The sequence below is a fragment of the Stegodyphus dumicola genome, chromosome 1, assembly GCF_044657685.1.
Source record: "Stegodyphus dumicola isolate Sdum_Otavi_A_Nest chromosome 1, ASM4465768v1".
NCBI classification, from domain to species: Eukaryota; Metazoa; Arthropoda; class Arachnida; order Araneae; family Eresidae; genus Stegodyphus; species Stegodyphus dumicola.
Window position 1 is genome coordinate 102,472,105 of NC_140768.1, and position 22,030 is coordinate 102,494,134.

At 32.5% G+C, this 22,030-nt stretch overlaps 1 protein-coding gene across 2 annotated transcripts in view; it reads right to left on the reverse strand.

Annotated features, from left to right (window-relative positions):
* Positions 1 to 18,367, reverse strand: part of LOC118179937 (8.6 kDa transglutaminase substrate-like) — a 99,006-nt gene extending 80,639 nt beyond the window's left edge. Inside the window, exon 1 of one of the 2 annotated variants that reach the window (XM_085810962.1) lies at positions 18,147 to 18,367. In XM_085810962.1, coding sequence (XP_085667088.1) covers positions 18,147 to 18,190 — 44 coding nt within the window. In that variant the 5' untranslated portion in view covers positions 18,191 to 18,367. The remainder of the gene's footprint in view (positions 1 to 18,146) is intronic. The other variant, XM_085810951.1, reaches the window with a different exon arrangement.
* Positions 18,368 to 22,030: the final 3,663 nt, after the last annotated feature.

Here is a 22,030-nt window from a genome sequence, read left to right on the forward strand (position 1 = left end):
TGTGAGATAAGATTTTTTTTTATGTAAACGAGGCTCTTAAAACTTAGTTCAGAATTGTAGAAACCTTTCAACAGGTCGTTTGTAGGACCTGCTTCCAAGTTTTCCAAATTCTGGCAGCGGCAAATGTAGGGTTTATATTTATTTTAACTAACATTTATTTTAAGTTTAAACTATCTTTCCTGTCAAGCCTTACTTTCCCCTGGAACTGCCAATGCCAGAGTATGTAAATTTTAGTAGAACGCGCAAGGATTCAAATTATCAGCGGAAGTATTCTGAGTTAAATAGAAAGGAAACGAGTTCGAAGTGTGCTTTTCTTACTTCACGAGCGCGGAGGTAGTTAGAAATTGAAGAAGTTTTTTTGCAGTGCCCATATAACAGAAAAAAGTACCTACATTTCTAATAACAGTTTTTAAATGCAACACTATCATTATGAGTTATAAAATATACTTTTATGTCTTATTAGGGCAAGTTATTAAATTACAAATTATAGAATTTTTTAAAGTGTGAAAACTAATAGTCTCTTAATGAAGAAAAAGTTACAGAAATGATGATTACTTGTGTCTAAGTAAAAAAAGGATATATTTATAATTTATTTAAATCTGTTATTAAAGGGATAGTAATAATCAATTACTCAAGTATATGTTAAAATCTAAGGCTAATCTTTGGAATATGGTAACAGGTAGTTTGGCGACATTTTGGTAAGGTTACTAGCTAGGACATAAAGGTTACTAGCTAGGACTTAACAGTGTACATGGATAAAGTCAAGAGTGTGCGCAATGCCATTTTTGTGCAATTCTGATATGTTTTTTTAAGTGAGAATAGGTCGACGTGTACATGGATACCGTTTGCTTTAATGTTTTACTGCACAATGCAAAAATTTAAAAAAAGTCGCAAACGATAATTCTGATTTTGACTTTATCCAAAAATATTTTAGTGTACGAAGACTTTTGTGAGATAAAATGTTTATCTTTTTTTATTATTAATTTCTTTAAAATAAAGTTTCGCTATATTTTAAAAATATTTCATGTAATTTTGTTACGAATAGATTATACATTTTATTATTAAAATCTCATTCAGAAAGTTTACTTTTAATTAATGGATAGAGCCCTATTTCAATGAAAATCATAACTGAACGAACACTTTTGGGTGCCACTGCATATGTATGTAATGTTTTCAGTTATTCCAACACATCGTGAGCGAATGGTGAGGCTATTCCATTACACGTTCTGGCAGATGGTTGACGAAGCTGGGATGATTGAATCACGGAGAAAAATGACGACTCAGGACTTTTCACTTTTAACAGCAAGCATATCTTTATTTTAATTTACAGCAGATGACTTTTTTCCAGATGGAGTTAATCAAATAACTTATTCAGTAATTGAACTACTAGATACGACTGACTTTAAACTTTAATACGTCATAACGTTCTAACAAAAAAGAGGAGCATAGCGGAAGTGTTAGCAGGAAGAAGGCGAGAAGGCATCTGTGTAGAACTTATGACGCAGCATTTATATGAAAGGTTATGTAACAGAGTAGCTTCTAGAAAAATGTAGAAAAACTTATGACGCAGCATTTATATGAGGAGGTTATGTAATAGGTGCGAATATTCTAGAAGGTACTGGGTTAGAGGACGATCCTGAATTGCAGAAAATTAATTAAAGGTTGCTGGTTCGCAAAGCCATCGTATTTTTTTTTTTTTTTTTTATGTTTTACATCTTCCCCCCCCCCGTCAAAAAGAGGGGCCGGGGTGAGAAAAGCATTAGTACAGCAGTGAAGCAAAAGTATGAGAAAAGACATGAAAACATCCAGAACATAGCGTACAAGCTTTAACTATGGCCTATCATAGTTCATGACTTTCTCATATAAAATTTTGACTTTATAGCACATGAAATTTTGAACATTAAAACAATGAGTTATAAATAAATATACAATATATGACTAATTTTAAGACTATAACATAATAAATATGGAATACTGATAAATAAATAAGTGATAATTACAAAAGTTCTCAATTTTGTTAAAAATGTCCATTTTGTTTTTTGAAAGTCCTTTTCATAAAAAGAGTTCGAATAGAATGAAAATATCTGGTAAAATCTCTAAATGCCAGATAGTCCACAAATATGATGCATGTTGATAGTTCACAAATATGATGCATTTTTTTTTCGCTGAATATGTTTTCATAATAATAAGCTTTGATTAGAAAATAGTTAAAATTTTTCTTCCTTCAGATAAAACTTAGAAAAGAAATAGATTATACAATTTATGAATAATATATTATGTGCATTTTTTCCTCTCATCGCAGGCAATTAAAGATTGACATATTTTACACTTCAATACAAAATATTATAATTATTCAAAAAACAATTCAATATAAATAATACAATTATACACTAGAACATGAACACTTTGACTTTAAAACTATGGCATGTCCTCACCAACAGATCAGCGTGATTACTTGCTGATGGTTGGGGGGTGCTAGGTACAAATATCGAAAGACCTCCGTTGCCTAATGCAAGGTAACTGGTTTTTGGCATTGTACATTACCTCAAAGTGGTTTTAGAAAAATAAAAGATCATATAAAATCAAAATGATAAGACAGATAACTTGTATAATCAAGTTAAAGTCTTTTTTATAATTTTGTAAATTAGAAACAAATATTATCCTACAATAAGAAGAAAATATTTGCTACAAAATAATTCAAATTATGTGAAAAATATAAAAGGTCAAGATCGGGAGAATAATTTGTCATAGTCGGGAAAATAACTTGTCATAATTAGGGTTTAAGTCTAAATCAGGTATTAAAAGTCATAATCAGGAAGATTTTTAATAGAGAATTTTGAAAAAATTAATTTTAATTTTGAACAGAGATAGGAATTCTACTATTTCTGACAGTTAACTTAAACTCACTTGCTGGATTAAAAGGTCTTAATCTAGTTGAATGAACAATTTCTGATTTCTTTTTAGTTAAAGGATTAGGTTTATCTATTTCATAAGTAACTTCAGAATATTGTTTTAAAATTTTATAAGGTCCTGAGAATGGAGGAGATAATTTACGTGTATTAGGGTATTGAAATTCTTCATACATTACTAAATCACCAATTTTAAAATTACTAAGTTTAAAATGAGTATCATATCTTTCTTTATTTACATTATGATAATCATCAGATCTCTTTTGAGCTATTTTTCTAGCTTCTTCTATTGACGGATACAATTCTTGATTTTGAATTAAGGAATCATAAGGTAATTTTCCATACATTAAATATGATGGAGGGAATTTCGTTACAGAATGAGGGGTATTATTATACTCTTCAGTTACTTGGGGTAATAATTTTGTCCATGCTATATTACCTTGATAAGAATTTAGTTTACATTTTAATCTAGTTATAATAGTTTGATTAACACGTTCAATTTTACCATTAGTTTGGGGTCTATTTGCAGTAGTTAGCAATTGTTTTACATTATGATTCCTTAAAAAGTGCTTAAATTTTGAAGATATAAAAGCAGCGTTCCTATCACTTAAAATCTTTTTAGTGACCTGAATTTGGAAAATTTGTTTTAAGCAATTTATATAAGTATCTGTAGTTACACTTTTAGAAGCAAAAGTCCAGATATATCTAGTTGCATTGTAAGGATCTTAAGTTTTACTAACGTTTATTTTATTTTAAATCTTTACTATCACTTCTTATTTTCTACTTCCGGCCAGAATTATAAGCGTTAAGGTTTTATGCAAAGTTTGTCTGGCGAACGCCAAGTATTTAAGTTGTGGCTTTTTGCCAAGCGAGAGAGAGGAAGCAGTGAGTCGAAGCAGGCCGCTTACCTTAGAAGTTACGCAGTTGCTGTTTGCCTTCCAGGCCGGAGGTTTTAATCCTCTTGATAAATTTAAACGTATTGTAGTGTTCACAGTTCTCTGTACTACATACGCTTCCTGTTAATATAAGGCCAATCTTCCACGTTTATTATTTTAAAGTTAAATTAGAGTTTAGTTCTATTTTTATATTTTTACGTTAGACCCCGAGTAGCGGGTCTGTGTATTCCGAAGTACGGAAGTTTTGTAAATAGAGAAAAATAAAGGGTTTTGTATACCTTTCTTGTGTATCCTGTCTACTTCCCACAGTTTTGAACATAGCTTTAGTAAGCTCTCTGTTCCGAGTCAGGTCCTTGCATGTTCCCGAAGAAGGTAAGAAGGAACATTGAACCTGATAGCATGATCAATAATTATGTGAATATACTTCTTAGTAAAATTAAAATAATTTAAACCACCTACAGTATCAATAGATAATATTTCAAAAGGTTCACTAACTGATGGTAAATTTTGCATTAAACCAAATTTCTTTTGTTTACTTTTCTTATTAAACTGACATACTTCACAATGTTTACAATAATTTCTAACATCTTGAACAATTCCTGGCCAATAATATTGTGGAGATAACAAATTTAGCATAGATGATACACCAATATGACCAAACTGTATATGGGCCTTTTCAAGTAATTTCGTACGTAGAGACATGGGTATCACAATTTTGTACAATCCCTGTTTTTTGATAGTTCAGACATCATTCATTTTCCTATACTTAGTATTGCAAACATTATCTAAATTTTGATATTCTTTTATTTCTTCTAATGATAATAAATTAACTTGCAATCTTAAATGTTGACACATAGGATTTCTAGAGAGCATGTAAGCTTCAACATTAGTAGATCCTTTTTTATATTTTATATCAAAATCATTCCTAGATAATTTTAAAGACCACCTAAATAGACGACCTGTAGGGTGTTTTATATTTTTAAGCCAAACTAAAGCAGCATGATCAGTATGTACAGTAAAATGGTTACCATGTAAATAATAATAAAATTTATCAATTGCATCAATAATAGATAAACATTCCAGCTCAGTAATGGCACAATTTTGTTCATAAGATCTTAATTTTCTAGAATGAAAAGCAATTGGATGTAAACTACCATCAGGATGTTCTTGTTTTAAAACAGCACCAACAGCTTCTTTGGACGCATCAACAAATACATGACAGGGATATTTAGGAATAAACAAAGTTAAAATAGGTCTAGAAATCAATGCATCTTTTAATTTTTGAAAAGCTTTTTGACATTCATCAGTCCAATTATAAGGAGTATCTTTCTTAAGTAAATTAGTTAATGGGGCTCTAATTTTAGCATAATTTTGAATAAATTTATGATAAACATTAATACTTCCTAAAAATCTTTGTAATTCTTTGATATTTTTAGGGGGTTGCAATTTCTTAATAACCTCTATATTTGCATTACTGGGCTGGTATTTACCTGCTTGAATTTCATATCCTAGAAAATTAATTTTTTCTTTAGCAAAATTACATTTAGATTGTTTTAATTTTATATTCTCTTTCTCACATATATCAAATATTATTTTAAGATGATTTAAATGTTCACCAAAATTTGGAGAGAATACTATAATATCATCAAAATAATTTAAAGCAAATTGAATCTGATATTTGTTTAAAATTTGTCTAAGAGCTCGTTGGAAAACAGTTGGGGAATTTTTCCAACCAAAAGGTAATCTAGTAAACTCATACAGTGCAAAATTTGTAGTAAATGCCAATTTTTCAGTATCCTTTTCATTTAATTTTATATGCCTATAGCCTGGTGCCAAATCCAATGTAGAACAGATTTTTGCATTTGTTAATTGATCTAATACAGCATCAATTCTAGGAATAGGTTCAGAATCAGTTTTAGTAATTTGGTTAAGCTTCTTGAAATCAATACACAATCTGCTTCTGGACTGCTCGTCTCGCTTATAAGCTAAAGTTACAGGAGCAGCATAAGGACTATAAGAAGGTTTAATAATTCCAGCTTTTAACAATTCATCTATTTGTTTTTTAATTTCACTATTATCTTTAGGAGATGCTTTATATTATCTATAGGCTATTGGTAATTCAGAAGTTAATATAACTCTGGGAGGTTCAACCCTTATACAACCAACATCATATTTACTTTTTGCAAATATATGATTATAATCATTCAACAATTTCTGTAATTTACTATCAGAATTTTTACTATTTTCAAAATAATTACCACAATTTTTAGTACTAAAATCATTTTTAGATACAAAATTTTCGCTATTATCAAAATATTTACTAGATTGTTCAGCACTGATATCATTTTTATATACATAATTATTTTGGAAAAACTTTCTACTTTAACATTTTTACTTACCTGTTTTTCAAGCTGATACACTTCATAATTATGAAAATTCAATTGTAATTTAAATAATGAAACACATGGTGATGAAAGCAATAAATAATTCAAATTTGAATCTACTACATAAAATATCACATTATTTTCTATTTTACCTACTTTACACTTTACTTTGATTATTTTCTCTATATGAACTTCACTAGATATTGAAAATATTTTATCATGGGATTTCACTGAAATTTCTCTAAATTTATCACCAATTTTGTTAAAAATTTTTAACGGCAAAACGTTAATTTGCGATCCCGTATCAATAATACTGGGAATTTTTTCCTGTCCAATTTGGACATTCACTTTAAAGTAATATCATGTTTTAACTTCTCTTTTAGGAACTGTGTTATAATTAATAGCAGATAATTGTGGATATACAATTGGCCGATACGCATACTGTAGAGGTCGGTATTGCACTTGTTGATAATTAAAAGGTCTCACACTACAAAAACTTTGATAAGGAGTGGCTTGCACTGGTCTGGGATAATAATAGCACCTCGGAACAGTTTGCCTTGGAGAAACAAATTGGTAATTACTATTTCCTAGACCATCCAACGGCATCTGAACTGGAAACAGTTTCCTAGCAAGAGTAATCCAGTCTTTCGGTGTATCTATGTTTTGCACTGTTAACAGCATTCTTTGAGACTCAGGAAGTCCTTCCGTAAGTGCTTCCACCATTGTGGAATCTGTTAGTTTCAAGTTGGCTCCTAATTTCAACTTATTACGAAAATAAACATCAATATTATTAAATTTCTAGCATTTTAAACACACAAAATCACTAAAAGTGACAGATTCCGATGTTGTGAAGTATGTCTCGAAAATATCCTTTATGTTGTCCCAGTCTTTATCTAAACAATCACGTAAATAGAGGGCTAAAGCCTCTCCTCTAATACACTCTGATAAAACAAATTTCTTTTCCTCTTCTGGAATGTCCTTTGCGGCACATTTCTCTTCAAACAATAGAAGATATTTGTCTATTGGAAAATTTGTACTTGTGCCGTCAAAAATAGGGAATTGAAATTTCACTGTATCCACAATAGCTACGGATTCTTGCTTATCAGTTGACATTTTTGCCATTTTTGAGCGAGTTAGGATTCCAATCACAAAATCTTGAATTTAAGAGTTCGCATACACATCAATTTGAACACTAAAATCAATCTAGAAGCACTTGATAAAACGCATAACTTTGGAGGCGAGGTAAAACACTTAAGCATCGCCGGAAAAGAAGTAAAAGCATAAGACGATCACACACTGCCTCTTGACCCATTGCTGAATTTAGAAGCGCGTTAGAAATAAATCCAGGAGCTTTTTTCCCACGTAGAGGAAATATTCTACCGGCTAATTAATAACTGTAATGTTTTCAGTTATTCCAACACATCGTGGGCGAATGGTGAGGCTATTCCATTACACGTTCTGGCAGATGGTTGACGAAGCTGGGATGATTGAATCACGGAGAAAAACGACGACTCAGGACTTTTCACTTTTAACAGCAAGCATATCTTTATTTTAATTTACAGCAGATGACTTTTTCCAGATGGAGTTAATCAAATAACTCAGCATTTATATGAGGAGGTTATGTAATAGGTGCGAATGTTCTAGAAGATACTGGGTTAGGGGACGATCCTGAATTGCAAAAAATTAATTAAAGGTTGCTGGTTCGCAAAAAGCAAAGTCATCGTATTTTTTTTATATTTTACATATATATAAAGGAAAATATATCACACTTGGTAAGTGTTTGTATGTGTTACAAACTAGACAACGGAAGCAAAGAAAGATGAAATGAATGAAATAAAAACTTTTAAAATGAATAAATTATTAACTTTTATACATCCACTTGATTTTTTATAAGAAACAATACATATCTTAACAGAATTATTTAATAGGTAAATATATACATGTTATAGTTACAGAGTTATTAATACTCAACTATAGAGGCTAAACTAAGAATAGTCATTATTAAATTAGAAAAAATCATTATTATTTTAATGTTCACTTTCAACCAAATATAATCATTATTAAATATCATGGTTTACTAAATCCCAAAAATTTACAGGAAGGATGTAATAACACAGGTGCTGAGACATTGTACGTACAACTGCAGCATTCCATAAGCCGAAAAAAAAAGCACTTCTACCTACATTGCTATCATATCATATGAGATCATGCTCGGCTGAAGGAATTTTCTTTTTTCCCCCGTGTATACCTAATATTTTTCTTTACTGTAATACGACCACGCTAACCATATGCAGTGCTAGTAACTACTAATAGCTCGACACGTAGTCAAGCCATAAAAAAAGGCACCATAAGTACACTTTGTTGAAAAATGAACCGCCATTTTTCTGTATTTAATATCCCCCACTAATCACATATGAAGTTTGCTGCTTCAGTAATTATGTTTGACACATGCACAATTACATATAACCGCCATTACGAAATATCGGCGATTAAGTATCACTCTGCAAAATACGACACATCATCACGATAGTTCGTCCACCTCTGCGCATGCGCTAGCCACACAACTTCGCCAAGACCTCGTAAATCGCCAAATTTAGTGGCGGGTTGCGTTTCCTATGGAGGAATTAAAAATACGCCGCCCGACTGGCCAGTTGGGATGTAAGGGTTATCTTAATTTATCTTATAGTTAATTTTGAGTTAAAGTTACTTTCCTTCCTATCCTTCCTTAATTTCTAGCTTACAACTTCCGGCCTCAACGTATTTTCAGAATCGCGGTTGAATGCAAATGAGGAGAATAAGTAATTAACTGTGAAGTCCTACTGACTTCGGGAGAGAGCCATAGATTCTCGACAGCGCGCATTAGCCTTTTGGCTATACTCTTTCTAAAGCTATTATTACGCTCGGCCCTACTTTAGGCCCTTTATAGCTTCGATGTTAGTTAGCATTGAGGGGCCAACTCTGTTAGAATCTTGTTAGCTTCGGCTATATCTTTTTAGTTAGATTAATTAAGTTTAGTTTCTTAGTTTCCTGAGTTTAAGCCGGAGTGAAGGCTTTATTGTAAAACTCTAAGGAGTATTCTGTGAACTTTATTTGGAATAACAAAGGGTATTTAACACTTCTCGCGTTTTGTTCTCTGTCTCACGAACTCAATCGATTATTAGCTTATCAGTTCTTAAGGTTCCTTACTTTAACTGTAACTTAAAGGTATACAGGTTGGAATCTTACCGGGAAGTCCGGAGTTCGAATCTCAGTGAAGACATTTCTGAGTGTTTTCTGTTTCATGCTCCAAAATAAACCCAATGATTGTATAATTACCACGAATTCCCAAGACGTATGCAGTAAAATGTTAAAATTTAAGTATGAGTTTACTTTTTTTTTCTTTCAGTGCAATATTCATAAGAAAGTCTTTTCCTGTAATGAAAATAGTGAAATATAAGCTCAGAAACAGATCGATATATCGTTATCAAACACTGTGCATTGTTTACCTGGGGAGGGCATTAATCTTCACTTCCATTCGAAAGGAGACGGGGAAAAATTTAATATAAGCATTTTGAAAATAAGGAAAATTTTTTACGTTTTAATTAATTGATGAATGCATTAAAAACTTTTCCCCAATCTTATGAAGAAATTATGACACTGCAATCTTTCTTATAGAATTTTGTAAGAAAATGATTCATCACAGGATTGGAAGCTTCACGTTTAGGAGAAGCACATTATAAAATATTAAATTTAATTTAATATTCATTATGGATAGATACAAAGAATTTCGTAAAAGGTGTATGTGGGAAATTGTTATTGACGTTATCTTAGCATACGACTGAAATTTATTCATATTACACTAATCACCTGTTTAAAAATAAAAGTGTCAATCTCTTGCTAATTCTGGAGTAGGAAGAGTTTGAAGCCCAAATGAAATCAAGATCCATTTTTATCAATGTTAAAACAGCAGACGAGCACAGAAAAGTTACGAGAATATTCAAAGAAGCAGACGTCCCGTTCCACACGTTTCAAATGTCATTCGAAAAACCAATAAGAGTAGTATTGAAAGAATTACCCGAATACATAAAAGAAGAAGAAATATTTGCAGATTTAGAAAGAAGGAAATTTCAAATGTCAAACAATTTAGCCGTAGCAGAAGGAACAATTTTGAAAAACTACCAATATGGCTTCTCGAATTAACCCTTTAACTGCCGGGGAAAACATACAAGATTCATTTTCCCAGTGCCACGGATTTTCACACAGGCGCACGTAGTTATGCGATGTATTAGAGGACAAATAAGTGCAAGTTTTACTTTCTAAAAACTGTTTACTTTCACAAAATAAAGAATAATAAAAGAAAGATTTAAAGAAAAAAAAATAGATGCACAAATTTTAATGTTTTGAGTAAAAGTATAATAAAAAGATGTAAGTATAATAAAAAAGATCCCTAAAATGGTGTTTCGATCAATTAATTTTTAGACCAGTAAAGTGTAATATCAAGTTTCAGTGTTATACCTTGTGAAATCGGTATGCCTAAAAAAACATATATTTCTTCTGAACTGGTTGAATGTCACGATTTTGTTCTTGGTTTTTCGTTTGCAAGGTGTTGGTTCATATACTCGTCTACAAAACGGGTAGTTTCAGTAACAATATGAAGCACGAGCAGCTCATCAAAAAATAACTCAAAAAATATAAAATGGGCTTGAAACATCCGTTATACCTTTCTTTATTCCAGGAAACTACTACAAAAATTAAACGAAAGAATAAAAAAATGCGTTTTACTCAAACTACACCAGCCAATGCCGCGCAGTCATTATTTTCACCGCTTTAGACACACCCCTCTCTTCAATTTCTCCCCACACTTCTCTAAAATAGTATTCTTCTTTGCATACTTTGTCAAGGTCATTGTGGTGTCGCATTCCAAAGCTTTGCGAATAATTTTACGAGTAGCAGGGCAAAGCAAATAATAGTAGTTTGGAAGGCCGTATATATACGCCCGGGCCAGTTAACGCATCGGCTGAGCAAGACGTATATACACGTCGGCGGCAGTTAAGGGGTTAAAGAAAAATAAAAGCGGTTATGCGATACATCAACTAAATAATATGTTCGGCGTAAATATTAAAATAGAGAAATATAACCCACGAAGAAGACCCACACAGTGCTATAGATGCCAAGAGTGGGGCCACTCGCAACATCTATGCACTAATACTGTTCGATGCTGTAAATGCGGAGAAGAACAGAAGCAACGTATACCCACTTAAACCTGAAGAAAAGCCAGTTTGCATTTATTGTAAACAAAGTCACCTCTGCAGCTAACGTGGGTGCGAAGTTTAGAAGAAAAAATTCGAGAAATTTGAGAAGAGAACAGCGCAGCCGAAAGAATTTGTGAAGAATGAAGAAGATTTCCCGCAGCTTATTGAAGCTCCCAGAAATGAAGCGAGCACTTCAAATAAAGCACAGGACAGTGAAAAAGAAAATTGCCAAAATACCCGAAGAAGCAAGCGAAGCGCTATCTTGGTTACAAGACTCAAAAATTCAGAATTTTATCGGGAATATGATTGATCAAATAGAGAAGATCAGAGCGGTAAAAAGGGTCGGAGAAAAATTAGCAGCCGGATTTAAAGCAGCTATGTTGTTAATAAAGATTGCTGAAGATAAAGATTAACTGCAAAAACTAGCCACGATGATTAATTACGGACTTTAAAATCATTTTCAAAAACTTATCATCGCTTCTCACGGAGAAACCGTTTTCAAGCAGCAGCCGGAATCAGTTCTTGGGAGGGTGACCTCTCACGTGACTGGCTCCGACCAACCATCATCGACTGATTAAAGAGAAGAATTCAAAGACAGCGGAGAGGACTTTTTATCGCTCGACCTCATGGCTCTGCCACTGCGACCGTTTTCGCCTGCGGGTGGGGTGCTAAGAGAAGCCCCCACTGATTTTTAAACAACGAGAAAGGCCTTTGGCAAAATCGAACGAATGGTTAAAACTCTGAGTAGTTGGTACCATAATTGAAGTGACGATTCCTCGATTCCTTCAAGACTCATCATTATTCGAGGGGTGGCTTTCATGCGTGAACGTTGTCTGTCTCTGATGCTTCTCTGGTTTTAACCATGTGAGTAATTCGACGTATGCACCTTGCCTCATGCATATTCGCTATGCCTAATGAGCATCGTTCGTTCCTTGCGGACCAGTCGTATGCTGTTCTAAAAAAGTTCGGACATGATTTGGATGATCCTGCAGATAAAGAGATATACAAAGCTCTTAAAAATGTAGATGTTTTGCAAGAGCAACTGAGAAACGGAAAGCCTATGAAGCCAGCGCTAAGGAAAGTGGAGAAGATTTTTTCCTTGCCCTTATGGATAAGGAATGTATTCGTTAGAACAATTCTGAGATAAAGATTTCCTTAAAACATTTTCTAAAAAGAATCCGATAGTGATTGAATATAAACGAAGACAAGCTGAAAGGAAGAGAAAGCAGTTTCTCATATTCGATAAATCTACAGACGATGAATGGCAAACGCCGAACAAGACTGCAAAGATTTTCGCTCCTCCTGCCAAGGAACCATCGAAACGCCCTACGAAGAAGACTCTCGCTGCTACAGAGGTTTCCAAAGTAATAACGACGAATAGTTTTGAAGCTCTCGCTACAGTTCCTGGTCCAGTGGTCATGGACTGTGCTGACAATTCGGATAAAACTGTTAATGATCTTACGCTCGTTTCTGAGGCTAAGACTGATCCTAAAAACGAACGACTTTCTTCGATCTTCTACTCAAGACCGGATGTGAAATGGAGTGATTTACGAGGACTATTCGCCAAGCATGCTATCAAGGATTAGATTGATGTTTTGACTAACTATAAAATCACTCTGATTTTCAACTCAGCTGATCATAGAGACAGAGCACTAGCTGTGCTAATGAAAGATGAAGTGCAATTTAGCACCTTTCCCCCAAAGAAAGAAACACCACTTAAAGTGGTTATTCGTGGCATAGCTGATGACTCGTCTGTGGAGGAGATCAAGGCTGAGCCGGTCAAAGATGTATTCCCTGTGTTAAACGTGACGCAGTTTACCAAGAAAATTGATGGAAAAGAAGTGAAGCTGCCGGTTTTCTTTGTATCATTCAAGAGGAATGATGTGAGCAGAACCATCTACAGAAAGAAAACGCTGCTGGGCCTTAGGGTCAAGTTTAGAAGATACAGATGCAATCTAAGCAACATGATTTGCTTTAGGTGTCAGCGTTACGGACACGGCCAGCTCTTCTGTAACAACTCGCCAAGATGCCTCAAGTGTGGGGCAGGGGCACCTGACCTACACTGCAAATTAGCCAAAGAACTGAAGCCTACTTGCGCGAATTGTAAAAAGAAGCTTATTGCTACTTCGAAGTTATGCGAATTTCGACCAAAAATTCGTGTTGTCTCTGACAAGAAGAAAAGGAATTCAACGCGGAAGCCGCAGTCTGAGAATTTGTCTCCGCTATCTGAAAAACCAACCCAGAAAGAAAGTTGTATGCCATCAGTATCCCACTCAGATGCTAGCACTCCAGCCAAATTGGATTTCGCGATGGATAAAAACCTACAGATGATTGTAAATTCCTAGAATTTGTGCAAAAATGTAAGAAGATAGAATCGCCGCAGGATAAAGTTTTACTTGCCCTGGGAATGGTTGAACAGATGATAAAAATGGACTTGTAACTTTTCTCCTATTTTTGCTGCATGATGAACTTGATATTAACCTTGGTTAATTTCTAGTGTGTTCGGGCCTCAGGAGATAGCACCACCCTCTGGACTCTGCGTTCCTGCTCTAGCTGGTAGTCACGCCTACTTCTCATGACTGACCTCTCTCTACGCCTGCCATGCATTAGGCTCCTCCCTTGTACCACCTCAGACCTTTATCAAACTGTCACGAAGTATTAATGCCAAGTGCCCACTGGGCTTTATCTTCATGAGCCGGACAAATTGCGCTTTGCGCGATATTTCGGCAATAACTGTGCAGACCAGACCAAACCGTCAAGACTCCTAAATTTAACTACAGTGCTGCTCTACAAAATACTCTTAAACCTGAAGAACAACAACTCAAAGAAATCTTTCAAATTTTTCAAGACCACAAAGTTTTACGGCTCATCAATATCCTTACAGAAATTGCACAGCAAATTCGAAGCTCTTGGAGCACCACTCAAAAAATGCTGCTAGCATTTCGAAGAGCTGAAATAATATTGAAATTTGCTGAAGAAAATTAAGTTTATTTCTTAATCTCATCAAATGTTCAGATACTCATTACTTCTAAGATAGCAGCATTTGCGACAAACTTTGAACGCGAAGCACGTGACTTCGCTATGCTTCACGATTAGACGGACTGCATCAGATTTCTACCTTCTTTTTTCAAGACTCCGCTACTTATTTCGGACTTGTATCAACTCTAAGATTGCTCTTTCTTATGTATTATGTTTTTACTTTCATCTAGATTATGCCATATTTCAATTGCTTTGATTCTTCAAAATTGTGCTTATCCTTCCTACCAACAGATGGCTACTCAATAGCTGACTTCTCCAATAGTTACTGCCATGATCAGTAGATGGCGCCACGTCTATCTTCACTACGGAAGATTACTCTGCACTAAAACTCAAGAAATTACCACTTCAAAATTATGAAGTGGATCTACGATCACCACTAAGATGTACCCCGTAGGGTCAAAAATTGCTGAATCAAAGTCGTCAGACTGAATTCATCTATTCACCGTAATTCAATTCAATTCAGTAAGGAATTCTTAACTGACTTTAGTTTTTGTCGCAGTGGCTAATCGCACCCGACGGTGCGAATAGATAAGAGGCTATTCACACCACCACGTTCGCGCATGCGCACAATCTGCCCAGGTACGAGCATTTTACGCCGATTTCCGTAAGGCAGGCGGAAACGAGAGCGAAGGTTGTTAACCCTAACTCTGCAATAGAAAAGGGTTGTTAATAGTTCACCAGCAAGAGAATAATTTGCAAGCAATAATTATCACTTACAAAGACGAGGTCAATCTATATACATGATAATGTTCAGGAAATGATTAGATAAAATAGGAATTTAATGATGTGTATAGCATGGGACTGTCAGAATTTATTATTCAATAAGAAAACTTCCTGAAAATTATAATATTCATCACTTTTTCAGTATCCACACATGTTTATAGGTTCAAATACCATATTTCAAAATCAAAGTTATTTATGAAATAAAACCTTATAAACTCTGATAAATCACTTGTGTTTGCAAATTTTTAAATCTCAATCTCTTACATTACATTATTTCTGTCTTTTAAATTACATCCCATTATTTATTTCCATTAAATTTATTAATGTGTTTGTACTAATATTTCAAAGTTTTTTAAGTACTTTTTGTGTCCTGAAAATGCCAAGTATTTCCATAAAAAAATAAACAGGCATACAAAATTATTAATAATCAGTATTATATGATTAGTTATTCATTTAATAGTTTATTTAATCGCTTTTAACTTATTTCATGTCTAAATTTTCTACAATGAAATCCCCTGTCTAATTTTTATTATCTTTTCTCAGACGAAAATTTTTAAACAGGAATGAATTAAAAGTCTTGATTGTGCAAAACACATCTTTGAAGCTAAATGTATTCTAAGAAGTACAAAAAATGTAAACAAGATTTTGTTCTACCCCAAATCAGTCATTTAAACTATTCCAACCGTTCAGGAAAACAATAAACAATCCAAATTTAAAAGTCTGCTTCTTTTTATATATATATAAAGGGAAAATTTTTTAATATATATATATATAAGAAAAGGAACCTATTTTGCTTTCTAAACTTTTGAAAGTCGCCAACGCTTAACCAACGAGATATATCAAAGCACCCTGAAGATAACAAGGCCTCCCAACTAGCCCCTCCCTCAGCCGTGACGTCACACATGTTGGGGACACAGCTGACTGTATCATGGCCTTGAAGCGAAATCAGTTTCGGAAGGTCACGTGATCGAAATAGTCGATCTCTTTCTCTTTACCCTAATCCCGGAGTTAAAGTTTACCGAAATAATAGTTTGTCTTAAAATAAATATAAATTAATAAACGTGAGTAGGTCGTATGATTTACATTAAATTTTTCATACTGCAATATTTTTAAAGGCGGTAAAAATGTATATCTTCAATAATTTTTAAAACAATTTGTACTTCGTTTATGTAACTAAAAATATCATTGAGAATCACCACATGCGAACTTCATTTATGTAATTTTGATAAAAATGAAATCCATTTACGTAATCTGAATCAAATTTATTGTCAAAATAATATAAAATCCACATAAAGGGGGAATTCAATAGATTTATGAATGTAAATTTTAGATTTTCATACTAGTAAAATAAATATTAAGGGAAGAATTATTTTGTAAAACTCCATGCCGCTACCATCGCATCAGCTATACAAATTTTTAGAAGACAAATACCCATAGTCATCTCTCTTCACTCCATTCACTAATAAAATCTGCATATCTCAATTTTATCAAAACAGGGACATGAATTAAAATTCCTTAAATGGTAGAAAATTTGAATATAGAGATGAACTTACATGCATGTTGTACTATAAATAAATCTTTCAAGATATCAAAGAACTAAATGCTAATTGCATTCATAAAAAAGGACAGCCATCTATTTGTACTAGTTCCAATTTAAATCAAATTCCAATCAAAATCACTTTTTCCAAACCATCCAAGAGGTAAGTGATTAGGCTTGGTTTTTTTTAAAGTGATTTCTCCAAATTACAGGTCTATTCCAATATTAAAAATAAATTCATAAAACTTGAAGCTGTACCATATACATACATGCTACATATTATACATAATCTATGCAGAAACAAAGAATAAATCAAAATAAACAATTGAGTTATTAACTGAAATTAATTAAATTTTTTAACATTTTTATATGAACATTTTATATTGATTTTGTCATTTTTATATTTTGCATAATTATTTAACATTATTTTACAAGTTATCAAACATATTTTCTAACCGAGTTTGTAAAGTCATTCCACGAGTGCAAGAATCTGTTAAATTAAAGTAACTGTATGGTGTACTAACCGTATCCAAGATAACTTATATAAAATATCCATTTGCTTTCCTGGCATAAGAAATGTATTTTCCATGTTTTTAAGAATTTCACCAAACAAGAAATATACAATTGAAGATTTTAATAGAGTAACTTTAGATGGAAAATTTTTAATTTCCCTCTTATCTAATTCTTTAAGAAAACCAAAAATATCATCTGCTGTATCTACTGAATGAATACTTTGTATTCATTCTGTCCTGTCAAATATTGCATTTTATCAACCTTAATTTTTTCATGGCATCATAACCTGAAACATAAACTAGCACTGCTAAAATATCAGAAGAAACATTTTCTATAAAAAAATCATTAATTAGTAAATTTGAATAATCAATTAATATTCGCAAAAGTAAAGATAGAATCCTTATCATAATCTGGTAAAAGGGACATTCATATTTGATTGAAATTATAATATTGTTTTTAAAACGAAGCTTCTTCTCATTTTCTAATAATTGTAGGTCATTTATTTAATAATCTGAACCTGCCATTTGCCGATACATTTCAAAACGTGATTCAGGAGCATTGAAATTTTCCTAACAATATGTATTCAGCTTCATACTTTTGAAACAAACATGGAATCAATTGAATGCATCTGTAATTGTTATTAATGACTGAAAAGTTTGTGGTGATAAAGTTTCTTTTATTGGGACAGAATGTCAAATATGCTATTAGAAAGAAATAATCAAAACAAGGAATTCCTAATTTACTATTCCAAACAAATATTCAAAACAACACTACGCGAAACGTCCAAACTAATGTATTCGATGTTATGTTAAAACGAAATACTTGAATAGGATTGAGAACAGCTACAAATTTTACCAAATAAATCTAAAAATTAAAAAAGTATAAAACGAAGTATAGATAAAAATATTATTTACCTTAGCATAAGTGATTTAAAATCACTTAATAGCAAAATATACATCCAAAAAATCCACGACCACGAGTTCACAACCACACACTACCACAAAAATACACGACCATCTTGATCACGTAACTTTTGCGCTTCAAAGCCATTATAGAGTTGGCTGTGTGTTGGGGATAGACGAGATCAGGGATAAATAGAAGGGCTAGCTCATTTCTTTGTTCGACTCCTCGCCGATGCGTGCCTAATGGGGGGACATAATCACAGGCAAAACATAATAACAGGCAATAATCTGACGTCACTGTGATGCCACCTGTCCTGATTTCCCGCGTTTAAAACAGTAGTTTCATTGAGCTGCGAGACGATTTTCTAGAGGTTACATATCCCAAATTAATTTTAATAATATATATATATCTGTTTTCTAATAATGTATATATTTAAAATAATTTATATATATGTAATTTTAGTCAGTTTTTATTTTAAATTCTATATTCTAAAGTATCGTTTACGTAATATGGCTTTTTGCGCTGCAGTAACGTGCCGTAGCACTTACAGAAGTATGAAAGGATGAGATATTTTATTTCATGGGACCAAAGGATCCAAATGAGAGTTTGCTTTTGACGAAAGAATGGATACACAAATGTCAAAGAGAAGATTCTATTAATGTGAAGAGCGGAAAAATCTGCAGCGAACATTTTCTATGCAGTATTTATGAAGATGATATGAAAAATCGCTTGTTTGGATAGCCACAAAAAGAAACTGTTGAAATGGAATGCTGTGCCGAAAGTAAATTATGATGACAATAATAAATTGAAATTGATGATGACAATAATAAATCAAATTTTAATGATTTTGAAATAAAACTCACAAATAAAAATGTAGATCATCCTGAATGTTTAAGGATAAACAAGAATGCATTGATAATTTGAAGAACAAAATAATATCCTTAGAAAATTGTATTAAATTGTATTAAAGTATTGAAAAATAGAGAAAAGAAAAATTTTAGAATGTTTGTTCAGCGACAAAGAGGGTGGACGACATCTAGACAGAAATTGGTATCAGAAATTAAAATCTCAAATAGCGAAATTTCGGGGGGGGGGAGCACAAATCGGAGAATTTGGAAAAATGCCTAAAGCCTATTTTTATAAAGACGCAGATTAATGCATTACTGAAAAAGAAGAAAAAAATCAGGTGGACTAGTGAAAATATTTCACGTTGCATCGTCATAAGAGCTCTGTCATCTTAAAGCTATGAATTTTGGAAAGAAAAAAAATTAAGAAAAAAATTGGAATATCTTCACCTAGTATTATCAAATTAAAGAAATGGTGTTTATTTTATTTTTTAGTGTTTTCTAAATTTTAGTGTAGTCCAAGAATTCAAAGTAATGTTCTTACTCTAAAGAAGGAAAGAGGCGAATATTTGTATTCTGTAGAAAAAATATGCGTTCTCAGTTTCGACGAAATGCATATAGATTGAAAACTCTGCTATGACTCTAAACTGGACTAAGTTGGTTCTTTTAAAAATGTGCAGTTTGTTTTAATCAGAGGTCTCATTTCGCGCTTTGCCTCAAATTACTGAGAAACCGCGTTTTAGATAAAGGATTTGTTTTAGAAGATGTAACTGTTTTAAATTTTGATATTATTAAAGAGGTTTTAAATAGAGATTGAGAAGAAATCAAATTGTGTCACAAACTAAAACCAAATTATTTAATGGTCAAGGGAAACGAGAGACAAAAAGTCGCTCCAGAGAAAACATTATTTTCAAAAAGTACCGCAAAAGGTATACTCTACCGCACAGGAAATCAGAAAGCATCTGACTTCTATGAGTTAATCGATAATATCTTCGGTATTATGAATAGTACCAACAAGAATAACAAGTATTTAACAAACTAATTTTGTTAAGTACTTGTTAAAGTTATTCTTATTGTATCCTTTGTAACTAATTATTGATTAGATTTTGTGCTAGATTAGCATTTTAGATAAAATATAATAGTATAAAACATCAAAGTAATTGGCATAAAAAGACCTGCTTCCTTTACTCACACTTTTGAAAAATTAAATAACTGTTTTAGGTACTCTGAATAAAGCTATTTTGTCAAAATTAAGGTAACAATTTTATATACATTTATTTAATTTTAATATAGATATAAGTATAAATTACAAAATTATTTAAAAAATATCTATTATATTGAATCGGAAGAGAATTATAACAATGTAAAATTTACAATTAGGCAAAAAATCAAACGTAGGTTAGCAGAAATGTTGCCATATATGTGATATATGTTTAAACCTATGTCAATGTAAAGTTGTTTTTTGAGTAAATTTAAATAGCTGCTATTATAGTTATCTTAGAAGCAGTATAAAAATTCTCTCAGTTAGCATGCAAATAAAGAAATGATTAGAAATAAACATGAATTAAATAAAAAAAAACCCTGCAAATAAAAATAAAATAAATTTAAAAAAAAAAAAAAAAACACGGAACTTTATGTTAAAAGAGTAGCACATTTTATCTATTATTTTAAAATTGAGTAAGCATTATTAAATTTTTTAATGGTTCAGTCTAAAATGCATAAAGCAGTAACATTGCTTCTTCCAAATTATAGCTATCTTTCACACACAGCTCATTTTAAACGCTGGTTCAAAAACGCTAATTTCCAAGCTGTGAATTATATTGGCGAGCTCAGTGTCATCATGGCTACGTCATCACTTCTCACTTTCTGCTTCAGGGGGAAAAGCTCTATGAGCTAGCCCTTCTCTTCTAAGTCCTGAGACGAGATATGCTACCTCTTTGCTCATCATTTCCCATCACGTTGTCATCATTTAAAATTCGACGTAATGAGATATTTAAAACACCTCTTGCAGAGTTTTTTAAAATTAAACTAATGCCTACAGTAACAGATATTTGAAATCGCATAACAGGCGGGATTTCAAATATCTGCGTTTTTAATAAACTGTATTTATTGAAGATACAAGTTTCCATGCAAGGATGTTTTAGCACATTGTTTCTTTGCCTGGAAAAGCCGAAAGATAAAATATACAGTATTAATTTTTCAGTCGACCTTTAAATAGAGCAAAATAATACTAATAAAATGCACTGGAAGGTTATACATAATGTTGAATATTGTTGCAAGTTGTAGAAGTTGTATATTGCATTTTACAGAAAGTGGTATTAGTACACATATAAAAAACATGATTAAGAGCAAATAAAGTACAAAAAATGAGACCTATGTAACATATTGTGGGGAAATTAGTTGTCTGTAGATCTTTTGACTTGATAACTTGAAGGTCCTTGTTATTACTAGTTCATTTCATTACATTTAAATTTTATTAGATAAAATTAAACAGACAATTCTTAGCTTCTAAAAAGTTATAATTTCATTTTAAGTTACATAACTATGCAAATACAAACACTCAGCGTTACAAATATCCTAAAATTGCCCTCTAGAAGCTATACTCAAACGACAAGCATTTAACAAAGTTGTAGGGTTTATATTTATTTTAACTAACATTTATTTTAAGTTTAAACTATCTTTCCTGTCAATCCTTACTTTCCCCTGGAACTGCCAATGCCAGAATATGTAAATTTGAGTAGAACGCGCAAGCATTCAAATTATCAGCGGAAGTAGTATGATTTAAATAGAAGGAAACAAGTTCGGTGAGAGAGAGTTATTCTTACTTAGCGAGCGCGGAGGTAGTTATAGAGATTTGAAAAACCCCGCGTTGCGGCCTATGTGCTTGGCGGGAAGTAGTTGCAATTGTTCCAGTGAGCTTCAAGTCTGCTGAATTAGCCGCCGTATTGTAAAACGCGGTGAGTTAGTTATTTGAGAGAGCCTCGTAGTTAGAATATTGTCTTTAATTTCTTTTCAGGTTTTTATTTTTATTTTGACTGCCGAGTTGGCAC